Genomic DNA, 18950 nt, shown 5'->3' with positions numbered 1-18950 from the left:
GGAGAGGCCTGGATGCACGCTCAAATTTCCATCAATTTCCGATCAAATGGTTACTTGTGCGCACCATCCACCATCAATTTTTTGCGGCCTGCAAAAATTTGAAGGTAGATGATGGAACTGTGGGTCTCATACGTCATTTGATTTCCACACAACCGTGCTTTTTTCATGCTTATTTCAATGAACACGCTGTTAAAATTAATTTTAGATAACAATTTAGATAACTCTCGACCGCCATTTTTGTCAACACTTTCATCGGAAATTGACGGAAATTTGAGTGTGTATCCAGGCCTGAGAAAATAGAGTGGTATCAACTCCAGAAAATCACGACTTCACATGATGTGTTGGTACTCATGAAAAAGTCGCAAAACACGTACCTCGATTGCAATATAAGTTTCATTATCTTCGCTCATATCTTTTTTTTCCCCCAAAAGAGGATCTTCAGTTCCTTCGCGAAAGATTTACTTGTCACTTGACAAATATATAACTTCTATGATTCGCAATGTTCAAAATTTTCACAGAATACACTGCATTGCATTAAGCTGAAGATTCCATGAGATAACGTCCGTCACTTTTTTTCACCGAAAACTGATCGTGAAGAATTCAGATAAACTGGTGGGACGATGTTAATATTTAAAGACGTTTGGAGTAGGTAGACCACAACTTGCAGAACAAGTGAATCCCTGGTGATAGATGAGAAATAAATTGATAAACGAACCGAAGTGCAAGATCCGAAAATTCCTGAAATTTGAAAGCCTCAATAATGTCGAATAGTTCAGTGCTAGTGTGAACTGCGAGGAGGAAAACTAAAACTTTTGGAGGTCGAACGAAGGAACACCGAATTGAATAGGTACTCTTTGAATGGATGGGGTTAAGATAGGCAAATGAGAACTACTTCGCACTTATAATAAAAACCAAGAACCTCGAGCGACTTTAAATATTTAAAGGACCTTCTCACAACACTTCCGAGAAGACAAAAGACCGCATTTGTTTACAACTTGTTATCAAAATAACGCAAAATGTAAACAAATCGAAACTCGCACTCCGATTGGTTCCCGCCAATTCCAGTGGCGCGCTCGCAAAATATACAAATTGACGCGCCATTTTTCAAATAAGCGGGGAGTCCCCTGTACTGGTCGCGCGCTCACTGAGAATCGGCATCGTATCAAGCTTTATCTCGATTCTTTTAGGTCGTGCAAAGTCAGGGATATATATAGGGTTTCGAATAGGGAATCGACTCTAAGGAATCCAAATTTCATGGCCCCGAAACCTCCCCAGCCTCACCTGGGGGAGGGGGAGGGGGGTGTGGCGAGGAAAAGCGAGAGCTCGTACGATCCTGATCGTCAGAAAGCAAGCCTTCCGGAAAGGATCGAGCTTCAGCAGATCAAGCCACAAATTTTGGGTGCCAGATGCTCGTCGGGACGCCTGGGTTCGGGCGCCAACACACTCGAAGTGCGTAATCAAAAATTGATTTTCCTGAGGTGAGGACAGGTTTTGCAGGAAGGAATAATGAGAGCAAATTTTAAACGTACTAGAGTCAATTTTTATTGACAAGAAAAGAAACTACTTTTTGAACACAATTACAAACTTAAAAAATTCTCAAGACAAAAAAAATTAAAACTAAATACGAGATCAAAATTAGGACGATTGAAGGTGAATGAGTTGGTCGGATTGACTTTTTTAAAATAGGTACTTTGAAAGGAACGGAAAAGGGACAAAAAAGGTTTTCGAACTTTCGAATGAATTACTCTCCGATTATTTATTTTACCTTAAATCTCCCAAACAACCGGTGCTACTCACCACGTGCACTCAATCTTGAATGGTAGATTTAGGATACGAAATAAATATTTTCAAAAATAAATTCCAATAACAACCAAGATCCCAGGTGCTACTCAACACGTGCACACTTGGAAATTGATCAATTATGAGAGATTTATTTTTCATGATTAAATTAAATTAAATATAATTAAATCTGTTTCCGAATAAGAATAAAATTCGTTTAAATTAATTCCAACAAGAGATTACTAAGTAATAAAATCCATGCTCATGCATTTATTCACCATAGGAGCTACCTAGAAATGGGTGCGTCACACAAGAAAATAAATGCGATGAGAAACCAAGGCCATCATTTGCTAGCGTGCTACTCACCACGTGCACAGCTACGCAAACGAAAGGATCCGAAAAATCGGACCAGCGCTGCGAGGTACCGGTCGGGACCCCATCAAATTCATTTCATCTACCTTCCGTGTGCATCGACCAACTTCATTCGACTTCAAAAAGTTAAATATACAATCAAATAAATTCATTCTTACATCAAATGATTTGCCTAAATTAGCTTTGCGACTTTCTTGAGTAAATTTGCTGAAAACAATTAACTAATAAAGCAAAAATAATAAAAAAACCGACTTTTTTCAGGAGTCTGAACGACCGAGACGTCGTGCACACGCTAAACAGCTGTGTAGTCGGGTCCGGATCGCTCCGCGAGAGCGCTCGAGTGGCGCGCGGCGGCCGACCGGTGTACTACGGTATTCCGCTACTTCACCGTCCCTACAGAGTGCGCTACTGTCGCCATCACCTGCTACCGTTGTAGTCATCGAAATTTTTACATATAGCCCTTTCCACACGTTGCAAGTTTTGCTGCAAGTGAGCCGAAAGTGGGAGTCATCACTCATCGATGATCGTGAAATTTGCGGGCGGGACGCAAATTTCACGATCATCGATGAGTGATGACTCCCACTTTCGGCTCACTTGCAGCAAAACTTGCAACGTGTGGAAAGGGCTCTAGATTAAATACTTATTCGAACTTAAGTGACGAGAAAAATTACCGTCACAGATACCCCCCCTCTTAAAGCGAGCGGCAATCCGCGACAAAAATAATACAGGCTTAATATATTAATAAGGAATTAATCATTAATTAATTCAGGGGAAAAAGAGAATGAACACATTAATTAATAATAGACCTGATACACATGACTTGAAACGTACAAATAATCTTGATACATTTCTTGTTTTTTCAAAACAAAAATTCTTTAGTTCAATCTTTAGAAATTCTTGGAAATTTGCCCTATTTCCAGCTGAAGTGGTGAGATTCTGGGGTTGACAACTAATTCATGGCAAAACTTCTAAAACAATTCAAAAGGAATTCAACTGACCTCATTTTTTCATATATCCAGAAATAAAAATATAAAAATTAATCAGGGGAAAAACACAAAATTCGGACTCGTCAATTTACCTAGGAGGGAAGTTTACAAAAACATTCTGAGAAACATAATAAAGAACAGTTCTTTTGCATAAAAATCGAAGAAAATTCAAAGTTACATAATTTAGAAACACCATATCTGATCTGAGTTTTAGATGATGACTTTAAGTGCTTAATCCTTACTGAAATAGTTTGTTCCAAATGGTTTTAGTCTTCCATGTGTCCGGCTTTTTTTTGTGAGAACGAATCTCTGTGAACCATGTAAACAACAAATCTTGGTGATTGGAGTTTCGCAAATACTTCGCAGCAACCAAACATAGCTCAACTCGAAAACCTGTTTGCAGAGTCCTCAAATACGGGAGATTGGACAACACCTCTTAGCTAGTCAAATCCATGAACCTAGCAACTCATATGGTGGCCAATTCTTAATTCCACACAAAAAAATCGGACTCCCAAACTACAAAACTGAGTTGAGACACTGGAATTACAACTGGAATTTCCCATTGCTCTGTAACTTTGTCAGAATCCACTGAACCAAAGTACCACAATCACACTTCTCAGGTTTGTCAGGGTCACTGAAGATTTCACAAAGCTGTTATTTCAAATAAACCTTCACCGAGGACAACATTCCACGACTTTGTAGGTAAACCCTAAACCCTACTGAAATCCATCTGATCCCAGAACTTACTATTCAGGATATTATTTTTCAGACTAATATCAGATTTAAAGAACAAAATGGTACGGACTTAAAAGAAACTGATCGAAAAATAACTTCAAATGTCATTCTAAAATTTGCGAATTTAAAAATTTGAGGTTCATTTCTACATTGGATCTGCAATACATTTTACAACCAAAAACGGCCGCTGGGAAATCGCACCAGTTCGGCACACAAAAAAAAAATTGCTCTCCCCACAACAAAGTAAATGAAACCTACTAAACCGCATGACATCTCAATACTGCCGTACTTAAGACAAAAAAAAACATCCGAAAAATCCTTCAAAACATAATGACAATTTCAACGACAAAAAACATAAAGTAAAAAGGAAAATTGACAACAGTACCGAATATTTAAAAATTAAAGAACTTCCTGAAAAATTTTGCAAATCTTCTCGAACTCAACACTAGAGTTGAATATAAAAGAAAACATACTTATTTGCCAAAATAAAATAATCCTCTAAAAACACTATGAATTTCCAAATAATTTCTTTCACGTCAGCTGAATTTCTTTTCTTTCAAAGAAATAAAATAGTAAGCGTTCCAAATTTCAGAACAAAAATCAACATTAAATTCGCGAGCAGCTACCATTGTGAAACTTCACAAAATAAAACCTTAATAAAGATATCTGATAAAAAAAATTGACTACATACAATCGAATTTCAGTCAAACTACTAAAACATTTTCTAAAACAATTTAGAAATCTCAAAAGTTCAATAATACGTGTGGAAAACAGTGGAAATGAATGAAAAATTTGGGAATGGTAATTGAAAAAAAATCAATCCGAAAAATATCATAAAATAAATAGAATAAAAATTGTAGCAAAGTTTGTAAAACGTATTTCTTTTCTTTCAAAACATTCAAATTTGTCTCGAAATTCTCCTAAAATTTCCTGTCCCTCAAGAAAATAAAAGTCATGACACACAGTCAAGACAAGTTTCAAAACAAGTCCCAGTTCGGGCCGACACTTAATTGTGGCGAGGAAAAGCGAGAGCTCGTACGATCCTGATCGTCAGAAAGCAAGCCTTCCGGAAAGGATCGAGCTTCAGCAGATCAAGCCACAAATTTTGGGTGCCAGATGCTCGTCGGGACGCCTGGGTTCGGGCGCCAACACACTCGAAGTGCGTAATCAAAAATTGATTTTCCTGAGGTGAGGACAGGTTTTGCAGGAAGGAATAATGAGAGCAAATTTTAAACGTACTAGAGTCAATTTTTATTGACAAGAAAAGAAACTACTTTTTGAACACAATTACAAACTTAAAAAATTCTCAAGACAAAAAAAATTAAAACTAAATACGAGATCAAAATTAGGACGATTGAAGGTGAATGAGTTGGTCGGATTGACTTTTTTAAAATAGGTACTTTGAAAGGAACGGAAAAGGGACAAAAAAGGTTTTCGAACTTTCGAATGAATTACTCTCCGATTATTTATTTTACCTTAAATCTCCCAAACAACCGGTGCTACTCACCACGTGCACTCAATCTTGAATGGTAGATTTAGGATACGAAATAAATATTTTCAAAAAATAAATTCCAATAACAACCAAGATCCCAGGTGCTACTCAACACGTGCACACTTGGAAATTGATCAATTATGAGAGATTTATTTTTCATGATTAAATTAAATTAAATATAATTAAATCTGTTTCCGAATAAGAATAAAATTCGTTTAAATTAATTCCAACAAGAGATTACTAAGTAATAAAATCCATGCTCATGCATTTATTCACCATAGGAGCTACCTAGAAATGGGTGCGTCACACAAGAAAATAAATGCGATGAGAAACCAAGGCCATCATTTGCTAGCGTGCTACTCACCACGTGCACAGCTACGCAAACGAAAGGATCCGAAAAATCGGACCAGCGCTGCGAGGTACCGGTCGGGACCCCATCAAATTCATTTCATCTACCTTCCGTGTGCATCGACCAACTTCATTCGACTTCAAAAAGTTAAATATACAATCAAATAAATTCATTCTTACATCAAATGATTTGCCTAAATTAGCTTTGCGACTTTCTTGAGTAAATTTGCTGAAAACAATTAACTAATAAAGCAAAAATAATAAAAAAACCGACTTTTTTCAGGAGTCTGAACGACCGAGACGTCGTGCACACGCTAAACAGCTGTGTAGTCGGGTCCGGATCGCTCCGCGAGAGCGCTCGAGTGGCGCGCGGCGGCCGACCGGTGTACTACGGTATTCCGCTACTTCACCGTCCCTACAGAGTGCGCTACTGTCGCCATCACCTGCTACCGTTGTAGTCATCGAAATTTTTACATATGATTAAATACTTATTCGAACTTAAGTGACGAGAAAAATTACCGTCACAGGGGGGGGGGGGGTTTGTCGTCATGATCGTAAAAGTTACGGTACTGCTTTTCACTCTAAATTGACGCATAACGCACTTTACGCACTTCTAGAGTGCGACTCTCAGTCATTTTGATTCTTCCATTTAATTTAAATGTATAAGTGATGTCAGGCGTGATCTTCTTTTGCACTCTAGAAGTGCGTAAACTTAATAAGCGTTGACTCTAGGTATTTTTTATAGAGGAGCCAGAAATAATAATTCGTTATTCCAAAATATAGCCAAAATCATTCTGGTAACCGACTACAAGGAGATCCTCAGCCCCTAGTTACCAAAACCACCTGATTTCTATAAGCCCACGGTATATTTTACACTTAAATTTGGCGACAGAGGCGGATGCTGCCTCTTCACCGTGATACTTTAGCGCGACGATTAGTATGTTTGTGCCGCTAATACTTGACAAACATTTTTCACCCGGCTCGGTTCATCCCTCGTCCTGATCCGTGGCGTCTCACTTTCATCAAGGGTTGTCTTCCTTGCTTTCGGCGTCTCTTGTTTCTACGGAAAACAAAACCGCCCCGCGGATTCATAACCGCAAACAGTTTCAGCTAATTCTGACATGAACGAGAGAGGGTGTTTTAAGGGGGAGCTCAAACCACACAGCCGTTTGCTTCCGGATGAGCTTTTAATCGATTCATCTCGAAAGGTACCGGATTCTGCAGGCCGATTATTGGGTGTTTCCCCTTTGTTCTCTGGTATAATCAATCGTGTCTGATTTCAAAATTGCCATTCTAAAAGAACATATCGTTTTTGGAATTCGAAGATTGTCAACAAAGCGAATAAAACTGTTTTTCTTGTTATACTCGCATTCGCAATTTTGACGCTTACGAGATTTGGAAATTAATCGAAATGCGTTTTATACTTTGCACCCCACAGGGCCGGATTTACATACTTGCCGCCCATGGGCCGCCTGTATTTTGCCGCCCCTTCTCATTCGTTTTGAAACATCAATAAAAACCATCATGAACGTGCCAGCGGGGGAGGGGTGCATAAGACGCGTTTATTGGTGTTGAACACATTTTTTGGGAAAGCCCTGTCAACACTACTAGCAAAAGTTCACGGAACTTTGCGCGAAAGTTGAAGTATTCACGCAGTCTTGTAGGCGCTATGCGCCTCGCGCTGCCCGCACTGTGTTTGACGCAATGCGTGAAGTATTCGTGCAGTCTTGTAGGCGCTATCCGTTTCACGCTGACCACTATAACCGCACTGTGTTTGATGTAATGCGTGAAGTATCCGTGTAGTCTTGTAGGCGGTATGCATTTCACGCCGACCGCTGCTGACCGCACTGTGTCTGACGCAATGCGTGGAGTATTCATGTAGTCTTGTAGGCGCTAATATGTGTTACATGGCGACTGCCGCGCCGAGGGCTTCTCTTTTTCATCTCAAGTTCTCGTCATCATTTCTCCCTAAGTCGCGCCGTTCCAGGCCAAATTGTGTGTTTGGTTTCTCTCTTAACTCGACTAATTAAAAGTGCTGTCTCTTGCCGACTTGTATCACTGAAAGACGACAAATTAGAAATTACTATACTCTCAGAAAATGAGAGATTTTGTAGTCTTTTCTCGTTTGTAATTTTTTTTTTCTAAATCCGATTTTTTTTATACACCTACATTTTAAAAAATTGCAAAATTTGCCGCCCCCTAGATTTGCCGCCATGGGCCGCGGCCCATCCGGCCCTGGCACCCTAGGTGCGTATCACTGCGTATTCAAAATCGACTTCTGAACGGGATAAGATGAGACCTGAAGACTCATTGCCGATATGATCGATGCGTCGATGATAAAAACATGTCTACAGAGGGTTGGGGGAGGTCGTGGTAAAAAATGACGAGTGCATTATTTACACTTCATTGTAGTCAGAGCCTCGATGGCGAGGGGCGGAATCCGCCAGAGGGTTTGTTATTTTAACGCTTCGAATAAACTGTTTTGTTCGCTTAATCGACAAGTAGCTATTCAAAATTTGGAGGATAGTCTAGATCGAGACACGCTTATCATGACTGCAACGCTTCAAAAATTCCACTCGCACTTTTTTTTTTTTTTTTCTGCTGGTTTAATGGCTTCGTGTCTATTGCACCTTCAGCCAACTTTAGACATTGTTTTAGTGTCCGTAGACATCAGGCTCCATGCTCCAGGCTTTTCTAATTTTCAGGGATTAGGGCCGAGGAGAATCTGTTTCAGCAGATCTACTCGTCAATTCCGTGAAAATTAGACGCCACCACCGGGATTCGAACCCGGGACCTATTGACCTAGAGTCAGACGCGCTGACCACTAGGCCAACCTGGCCGGCCACTCGCACTTTATCTTTTGACGGAATAAAAATCAGGGGCGAAAATCAGGAGAGGCAGAGGAACTGCCCCCGTAGCTTCCGTGTTTTTGAAATTTTGATTTTTTTTTGGAAAACGTCCAAATAGAGGGCATATTTCAAGATTATTTGAAGGGTACACTCCCCTCCCCTCTGACACCTTTCTACCCCTTTTAATTTTGAGTAAAATGGTACTTGTCCTGGAAAAAACTACCGATGTTCTTAAAACTGCGGCCAGCCTCTGCTTCACCACGAGATTTAGGTGTTTAGCTTATCTCGTGGTAAGTGACCACTGAGAAAGATTAGTCTTGAGATCACATAAGATCAGTCAAGCAGCTTTTAAAAGTAGCGGGCTCCAGGGCGCCGGATTAAAGGGGTGGCCACATGGGCCGCGGCCCATGGCGGCAAATCTATGGGGGGCGGCAAATTTTGCAATTTTTTAAATGTGGGTATAAAAACAATTCGGATTCAGAAAAAAAAATTACAAACGAGAAACGGCGACAAAATCTCTAATTTTCTGAGAGTATAGTAATTTCTGCTTCTGTCTTCTTTCAAAGATACGAGAGGCAGCACCTTTAAGTAGTCGAGTTAAGAGAGAAACCAAACACGCAATTTGGCCTGGCGCGACTTACCTAGAGAGAAATGATGACGAGGACTTGAGATGAAAAGGAGAAGCCCTAGGCGCAGCGATCGGCATGTAACACATAACAGCGCCTACAAGACTGCATGAATACTTCACGCATTGCATCAAACACAGTGCGGTCATTGCGGTCAGCGTGAAATGAATAGCGCCTACAAGAATGCATGAATACTTCACGCATTGCGCCAAACACAGTGCGGTCTGCGCGGCGCGGCGGCGAAAGTTAAAATCATTGATCCACATTTATGTTTGTTCTTTCATAATTTTTTCGTTCATTTCTTATGAATGAAAGGCCTTGTTTCAGAACTTAACGAATCAATTGTAAATCGGATGCGAAACTGATGGAATGTCAACTCAATTCGCGACGTTGTGAACAAAGACATTGAATAGAGGTTGTGAATTCTCTGTTATATTTGCTATTATTCCGCAAAAAATTCCGGAAAATTTATTTCAGTTCTATCGGGGATTCGTTAAAAATCTCACAAGGAAAGATCAAGCAATACATATTCTTCCGGAAAAAGTACTTAAAGCGGAAATTTTAAAACACCGCAAATCGACTTAAGAGTTTTTGTCACAACATCGGTGAGTGTTTTTCGAAGTACTCAAAGCATCAACGTACATAATATCTTCGTCTCCTAGACAAAGGAACGCAACTACATTCCAAGGTTGCAAAATTGACTCGAATATTCCAATTTTTTACAATAACGTACCTACTCGCGCAATTTTTGTTGAACATTTTTCTGATTTTTGCATGAGGTCTAAAGAGGAACAATCAGCGAAATAATCAATTAAAAATTTCCAAAATTCACCTACTAATACTATCTGCGCGGGGAAATTCGGCAACAATGAAACATAGTTACGCTCTTTCGTAAGAAAAACGACGATATGCTCAGAGGCGTGCTCCGGTGCAGTTTGAGAGGCGGAAGATGATAGTGCAACGTTTTTTCACCCCTCCCAATACCTGCCTGGATTAGCCTCTGCGCAGATAGGGGGAGGGTGGGATGGTGGTAAATCGGCAGACGCGATTAACGGGCAGTTTTTTCTGCTCTTTTATTTATTTTTTTTTTTTCTCGGTCTCGATTTCGGCAGCTTTGCTTTGGGTGGGCTGCGCATTGAGATGGAGAGTGAGCGATGAGGTAAAACCCGCAACCCTTAATCCCCATATTGTGGCGTGGACCCGCACAGAATAGTTTTTTAACGCACAAAAACTGTATTTTTTTCAAACGTATGGAAATACTCCGGTGCGGAATTCATCACATATGAGCTCACTGACTCCCAAAATTTTCATATTTTGTCAGTTTGTTCAAGGGATCTACTTACTGCGCCGAATTCTTTGATTTGTGTGGATATTGACACCTCTACGTGAGCCCTTTCTCTTTAAAGGACCCCGTAAACATTTTATGGGGATGTGTGCCATGATCGATTTTCAATTTTTTTATTTCATTGAACTAGGTAGTGTATGGATGCTGATCAAAAGGTATCATCACGTCAACTTTCTATACGAGCTACCGTTCTCGCACAATCCGCAAAAGTTTCGCGCTAATTCCTTGAATAAAAGGAGGCATCGCGGATGATATTAACATATGCTTACTCTTCAAAGGATGTTTTGGTCAATTTCCTTCAAAAGAACATATAATCGGAGTTTTTTGAACGTCCCAACACAGATACGATTTTTTTTTACTTTAGTCCATTAACTTCTATGATATTTTGAATCCGGCTATAATACAAGCTGAAACTACAAAATATGCAATAGGTAGAGGGTTCAATATTTTCGTTGCACTGCGCTACACTCGGAGCGACAAACGAAGGAAGGGTAGGCGGGGATTGAAGGGGCGGATAGGTGGAACGAAGACGGGTTTTCCAGTGTCAAATGCTACCATTCGTGTCAGTTAAAGCCTGCCAACGATGACTTTACGCATTCATCTACTTTTCTTACTCTGCGTTTAAGTCTCCAAAGTTATGCACGTTCGAAAAAGCGTTAGTGTTGATGAGACTTCCTCTCACGACCAGAGAACAACAAGAGGCATTTTATTTTGGGGATGCATGAGTCAGTAGATATTATACTTAGGTATTGCAGTAATGAAATTGTGAAGAGCATAGTAAGCTAGAGCAAAATAAAAAGAGCGGGTTTTAAATTGAACAGTTTATTAAAAAGTAGCACCATGCAGAACATTAGTGTTTGATTTAAAAATGCATCTAAAAAAAAGGTAAGCATGGGTACTTTGAGCCAGGGTGTCTACCAGTTATAAAAAACCAAAAGTGGGGACTTTCGGGGACTTTTTGGGGTGTTTTTTTTCAAAAAAATCGGGGACTTCTTTTCCCGATATAGTAAGAGACAAAGAGCTAATTAGAGCGTTAAAAGGCGTATTTTACACAACCAGTTTTACAAGTCATGTTGAACAGATAAAAACATACAAAAAACCAGGCAACACTTCAATTTTTTTGATCCTGGTTATACCGCGCCACCGCGACTGGCGGGAAAATTGAAAATGCCGGTGGTTAGGACGATTTTTGTCATTTTTTGGGGAACCTGAGCAAGAAAATTGGGGACTTTTGGAGATATCGGGAACACCCTTCCAAAATCGGGGGCATTGATGACTTTTGGGGACCGGTAGACACCCTATGAGCGTACCTCTCTCAGTTTTAGTAAATCATCGAGCTGATCAAGGTAGGCAATGCTTTCAATGCTGCAGAGTAGAGTGGACCGCACCTCTTGTAGACACGAGATAACCCACATCATGTACTTTCCGACCATAACAAACCATGAAAATCATCGATTCTGTTTTCAGACGACTATGTTCCCATGGGAACCTAGATCATATAATTGATTTGGGACTAAATGATTATTCTACAGTTTACATTTAAATACTCTCGACTGATTTGATGCGCTGTAAAGAACATGTTAAACAGAGTAAAACATCAGGGTATTGTGCCAGTTAAACATGGCATGGAATTAGTCAAATGTGCTTACAAGGACGGACTGAGCCTTCATATCACAAAGCTCCTCATATAAGAGGAAATATTCGTTTTAATGCAATGTTACGTATCGAGAAACCAAAAATTAACGTTTGAAGGTTGATGAAAAGCAAAGACTAGCCGACTGAACCTGTCAGAGCCTCGGCAATAATTTGAAAACGCAGCTTTGCAAATTTGATCAAACTTACAAAGTAAGTATTGTCAGTGATTACTTTAGTTATTGAGTGGCTAAAGAAGTAAAGAAGGTTATTAGTAAAGAATAAAATAGCGATAATTTTACACTAAAATCATTTGCTTAACATTAAAGAACCCTTTATTCAGTTCCATGGTTGTTCGCATATGTTTTTACTTTAAATACATTTTAAGTACCTGGTAATAATTTTAAAACCCTCTGGTTTTTTTACACTTCGTTTTAGCATTTTTAACTGAGAGGATAGTAGATCCAGGTCAGTGTGCCTACTATTTATCCTCAGTGCATAACATACTGCAACCATTCAGTGCAGACTGTAGGGGAAAGTCTATAGATATATTCAATAAGTAAATAATTAACATGTAAATATGGTTAACTTTAATACAAACAAGATCACAGAAAACACAGTCCAACTGTAGCATTTTAAGCGCCAATCAATGCACAGATACATAAGGCCGGCATGGAGTTAAGTAATAATTATTTTATGAAAGAACAAGAATCCGTGATAACAATATTATCTGGTAAAGTTTGTTTTCAAAATAACAACTAAAAATTAAAGATAAGAATCTTAGCGCACAGGGGTAAGGTTTAGCAAGGCAACACACCGAATTAAAAGGGTTGGGTGCATGACAATCTTTTAGAGTTATATGGACAAATTTAAATCGAAAGGAACTATATCCATTGCGAAATGAACCCAATAGATCTTGGAGTTTTAATTAGAATGGATGTAGTTTCTTTTGATTGAATACTCCTACATATCAACAAGAAAACTACCAAACCAAGTAGGTATCTCGATTTGTAACAACGTAAATCTCTGTCTCTGTCAAGGTATCTTTTTCTTAAGAAGGTCTGGTCATCATTTTTGCGTACAACTAGTTTGATTTTGATTTGATCTTTCAAGTATAATACTCTCTAAAAATTTTGTGCAATAATATTGAGCGATGTTTTCTTGAAAACATTAAATGTGAGCAGAACTTTTTTCAGACACAAAAATTGAGATCCAAGGTTGGTAGTTTCACCATCAATATAATTATCTTAATATTCCAATATGGATATATGGTAGTACTTGGGGAGGACAAGTTGGATTTTGACGAGTAGGTAAGTGGGATGAATTCTTTCATCTCTTAATTTTGGTTTAAACTTCATAATTCCAAAGGAGTTACTTTAAAGTCAATAGCACAGTTTATTCAAGACAATGTGAAAAAATTAAAAATTAAATACCTAAGAAATTAATAAATTCAAAATGTATTCTTGCTTGCTATCTAATAGTTTGGCTTTATCAAATGGTTATATACCATTTAGTCTTACATTTAATAAAATGATTGAGAATGAAAGTGAATGAAGAGTTCATACATTTGAAGTTGTCATACACAAAAATTCAATCCATACAGGTTTCAATGAAACCTTAGAAATTTAGTCAAATAAGAGTTTCATAAATGCAAATACCAAAAACAATTGACAGTATACAAAGATTTTTGAAGGTAAAAAAAATAATGAATGAATACAAAGTGTGTCAGGATGAACTATTCACAATTCTTGATGGTATTTTATCCCTCATATTCGATCTAAATCCAGGTAAAATTCAATTCAATTGTGATTTATGATGCCAAACGATTTCAATCATTTTTAGTGATATACTCACCAAAATCTACTGTCGAAAACAATGGGCATTGTTCTTGGATTTAAGTATACAATAAGCACAGGGCAGAGAAATCAGATTTAAGGATAAAAGAAGGTGAACAAATAGTGCTCTTGAATGAATTGCCCGCAAGTAGACATGCCTATTGGATTACACCAAAGTGAAATATGTAGTTAAATTACAGATATGAAACAAATAAATAAAAACAAAAACAACTCTTAAATTAATAAAATCACTGGAATATCAGCACAAAAAACACCAAATGCTTTAAAGCACACAGTAGCTTCAACCTCAACTGAAATTTTACTGTTTCTGTTGAAATTTTGGATCAATCTTTAGAAGTCGATTCATGTTGCAAATCAAACCAGTCAGTCAAATCTTCACCATTGGGATCTACTTGGTCAAGATCAATTATTACCTGTTGAGATAAAAACAAAATAATTTGAAACTGGCTACAATTCCTAAAGATAAAGTTTTCAAACAGACCATCAAATCATCAAAAGAATATTTTTGGTAAAAGTGGGTGTAAAAAGATAACATAATGGACAGTGCTTGTAAAAATATCTATTGAAACAGCACGTCAGTTTTACAAAAGAGGCTGTTAAATACCCCTCGTATGTGCTATTAAAGTGACATATTGGTCAAAAATAATAAATCATTTGAGGCAACAGATTATTCTCAATATTTTATACATGAGTATCTGCTTCTGAGGTCATTGTACACTGTGCCCTTGGGATGATGTGCCTCTGAATCTCTTCAATCTGTGTGCCCAACAGTTGTAAAAGTGCTTGTAAGCAAATACTGTACATGACGTACATAAATGTTAAAGGAAAATTATCAAAGCCCCCTGAGGTCTCTTTATTCTGCATATGTCTGTAATACCTAGATAAATACAAAAAAAAACAGAAAAAAAGAAAGATTCATATTGAATTACTATCTGTAAGAACCTGCAGACATTTTTGCTGATGTAACTAACAAAAAATATTGTTTTTGTACGTGTGCAAGTGTGATAAGATCCATTTCTTTTGAGAACTTTATGGGGTAGACACTAAACACTCGGATTTGTATGATGCATAAGGAAAAATACAAGCTGGGATTTTACAATGTTCCAATGCAAGCATAGCTTTTCCAAAATTCATCATAGATAAAACTAGTGATTAAATAGCGAAAAGATACTGACCTGCCCTATTACAGGACTTCCGGCTGAGTACCAATTATGCTGGTTGACGACAGTAACTTCTAGCTGCTTGGAGCTCAAAACTCCTTGACTTACAGTATACTCAAATGACTCCTCATAAATAGGGTTGCAGTCATCTTTAATTGTCTGAAAGATACATCCGGAAAAGAAATTAATAACATCATTTTCTGCATTGTGTTGAATTTTTACGATGCTTCCTGCCCCTTCAACTTTTCCAACAATAACATACTTTTCTGACAATCTTGAACAAATATTGATAGGTAATATAAAACAAGTCTATGCCAAGTTAAACCTGCTGAGGAACTTTTTATGTTTCAACTGGTAAAACGATTGCCTATCATGATTGGCATTGCTCCAGTTATATTATACTTTTTCAAAGCACAACTAAACATCAGTATTCTATACAATTTTCCCTCGTTTTTCAGAAATCATCTCGGGAATTTCAATTGACTTTACAGTTATGATGATTGTTTGTTAACAAATGTAACTTGAAGGGAAAACTGGGAGATTCTAAATAATGACATAAGAAAGAAGATGATAAGCTACAATGATGCTGAAAAAGGTGACCTAAAATAGAAAATGAGAACTGAATGGTGCATATGCATAAGCTTATGCATTTTCCTTCTTTCACCATTGAAATGTAACTGTTGAAGTTTGTTCACATCGTTCATAATGAAAATAGTATTTAATCAATAACTATTTACACATGTTCCAAGAGAGGGCCTGAAAAATCTCCATTGTTGCCAGGGTAGAAAAATTGAGAGCCATAAAAAATGGCAAGGTGTTTTTTCAACATAGTATAAATCAAAAGAGCACCTCAAACATGCAAAAAAAAAATTATCGTGGGAAATTAAGAGCAAAAAGTTTTAAGAATGGCTCACCTCTGTTTTTCTCTTTGTTTCCTTCGATCTTTCAGGTAAAAGGTACAACTTTACGTAGGGATCTGGTATATTGCTAGGATCTTTTTTGGGAAGATTCCTGAAATCAAAATGGCAAAATTAAATGACACTCTTAAAAAATTTGTGCTGTGTTAATAACTGTGCCAGGAAAATCTTACAAGATTCCAAAAAATTGGGAACAGAAACTATGAACAGCAACTAGAAGATTAAAGATTGAAAATTCAAGCAGGTATCTCATTGAATGCGAAAAAAGATTTCGATTGCTCAAATTGACAGTGAAACTCCCAAACTGCACAAGTATATCAGTTTGCAATGTTGCAGACTTCTTTTCATGCTTTATGTTTTAAATAGAAAACTACTCAATGTCAATTCTTTAAAACTTCCTTGATTTTTCCTCTTGCATGAAAAAAATTCTGTAAAAACTTCAAGGAATGATGTTGATTCGTTCTGTTTCAAAAAAATAAAAAGGGGGCAGAGATCTTATAACGCTGCAAGTGAGATACGAGGCTTAGGAGTTTCACCATCGATATGTACTTCAAAACCTGATTCATACTAGACAAAGATCAAGGTATGAGTAACAGATCAATAATCGAGTGGTATTATTTAGGGAGCACTATTTATCTACATTGGGAGTTTTGAATCATCTCATGCGGACTCATGCCTATAAATATGTAATGAGGTTTAGCGGATATTTACATTTCTTTTGTTCCAACCAACTAAACAAGATAGACAAAAATTCCTCCATGATGTTTCAATCAGGCAAAAGAAATATTTGAGGAATTAAACACAAGTTTTGCATTTGCAGTTTACTGCAATAGTCATTCCATCCTCTATTTTCTCACAACAAGAGTCTCATTTTTGAATAGTCAAGTATTTTTTCATTTGAATTCTAGTGGCGTTTGCTCTGGGGCAAAATGCTTAGTGCTTTCCCTATCATTATAGGGAGAAAAAGTACATGAGTGATTTAAAGGGCAATTACAGCATTTTACTCTCACAGTATTCACATTATAATAATGACCCTGCTTTAAAATTTGATATCATCTAGTTGAATGGCAGAATTGAATTTAAAGATTATGACGAAACACTGTTTCTGATGTCCAAAGGAAGAAATTCAAAGTCGTTTAGTTCCTTTATAGCCAGTGGAAGGATTGAAAAAGCCGATCGTAATCATGGAATTCCATAACCTGAATTGTCCTTTTTTGATACCATGATTTTTAAACTACAAACCTCAAATCACAATGATTTGGTTTGAAATTTCAAAAATGTTCATGAAATGTATTAATGAATGCTGCTCAATGCTTTCCAGTTTATGTAGACTCAGATCCCTTTTCCTGTGGACGTTCACAAGTACTGACATGCACAGTGGCATGGCGTGGCATGAATGATGGATTATCGATATTACCCCATTTGAAGCTATGGTAAAGAATCAATTATTTGGGTGTTCATTGCAAACACCCTGTATATCGATCCTTTTCCATAGGTTTAAACGGCAGATCAATTGATAGATCTTGAAACGCGCCACATGACTGGACATGCATGAATTATTATCTGCCTTCAAGTTGATTGATACGTAGTTTGCTGTTTAATTTCTCTGATTAAACTCTTTTTGAGCAAAATCCTGCCAGCTATCATTAGCTCATTAGTTGAAAAAATTTGATGTGTACTTTCAATGAAACTTTACCACTAGTGTTTTTTTTGCTGACCTAAAAACTAGAAGCATAAAAAAATACATGTGTATGTATCATTTAAACTAGAAGAGGAGTAACAAAGATCCATTTTTATAATTCACTTACGCAATTTTGTGGATTACTACGATTAACCGTTGGCGCTGCACACTGTACCGCAATGTTATGTAAATTTGGCCTAATTTTGATAGTCCCATGCTCCTAAAAAAATTTTAATTTTACATTAAAAATTAGCTTTTGATATCAAGTAAATATTTGACTCAGATCCTTTAATTTGTTGCAAACTATTCCTTTTAGTTGAATGTGGCATAATCAGTAAGGGGGCATTGCATTCATCTGCGAACACTGTACTATGAATAATTTAGTTTCCAAAAAGAAAGTAATTCTTTCAACTGAACAGAATTTTGATGAAAATATTTAACAATTTTAATGTTTTGATGAACAGAATTCTAAACTAAATGAAATTTGATCAAAACAAGAAGTCAAAATTCTAGAAGTAAATAGGGTTCTAGAAAATTGAGAGATAAATTGAGAGGAGGTAGCTTTAAAAAGGGTGACAAAAAGTGAAAATCAGCGATAGAAATTAACTTTGGTGGACGGTTTTGGGTTTCGTGGGAGGGAAACCAAAAGAGGCAAAAAAACTGTCTTGGGTGAAGAGAGGAATTTTTGCGAAATTTATGACGACAAAAAAGAGTTTGTCCTTACCCTGTTACACTTGGAGATCGTTGGTGTAACTCATAAGGAGCGGATTTTACGGCATAAGGAGGAGTTCCAATTGTCATATTTTCTGTTACTGGCTTTAGCTCACCATTTGCTGCAAAATGAGATAAGAAGTAATGGGTGAATTCCTGATTAAAGGAACAGACATACCTGATTGACGACCCAAATGGGTTAAATTAAAAAAAAAAAAAAAAACCATACTCATTCACTCTTTTTTTAAGTGTTTTTTGTGAACAGTAATGGCTCCTAGTCTAGGAAAAAAAACTCCATCTTCTTAATCCTTCAGCACCAGTTAAACTAATTTATTCTTACAGTGATTTGAAGTTTTAGAAGATTAAAAAAACAAATCGAGAACTACTTTTAAAGTTAATGGGTCTGTTGCATACAAGAGATACACTTTATTGGTTAAATGGAAAACTACTCGATGTCAATT

General features: G+C 37.3%; 1 protein-coding gene across 1 annotated transcript in view; it reads right to left on the bottom strand.

Moving 5' to 3' along the window:
• Nucleotides 1-12731: 12731 nt before the first annotated feature.
• The window catches only part of Esyt2 (extended synaptotagmin-like protein 2), a 33879-nt gene continuing 27660 nt past the window's right edge, over nt 12732-18950 (bottom strand). The window contains exons 16-20 of the mRNA XM_019047286.2: nt 18503-18611; nt 17906-17998; nt 16095-16191; nt 15196-15339; nt 12732-14433 (exon numbers count right to left, since the gene is read on the bottom strand). Coding sequence (XP_018902831.2) covers nt 14344-14433; nt 15196-15339; nt 16095-16191; nt 17906-17998; nt 18503-18611 — 533 coding nt within the window. The 3' untranslated portion in view covers nt 12732-14343. The remainder of the gene's footprint in view (nt 14434-15195; nt 15340-16094; nt 16192-17905; nt 17999-18502; nt 18612-18950) is intronic.

Source organism: Bemisia tabaci, chromosome 2 (assembly GCF_918797505.1).
Source record: "Bemisia tabaci chromosome 2, PGI_BMITA_v3".
Taxonomy (NCBI): domain Eukaryota; kingdom Metazoa; phylum Arthropoda; class Insecta; order Hemiptera; family Aleyrodidae; genus Bemisia; species Bemisia tabaci.
This window is presented reverse-complemented; position numbering and strand designations above follow the sequence as displayed.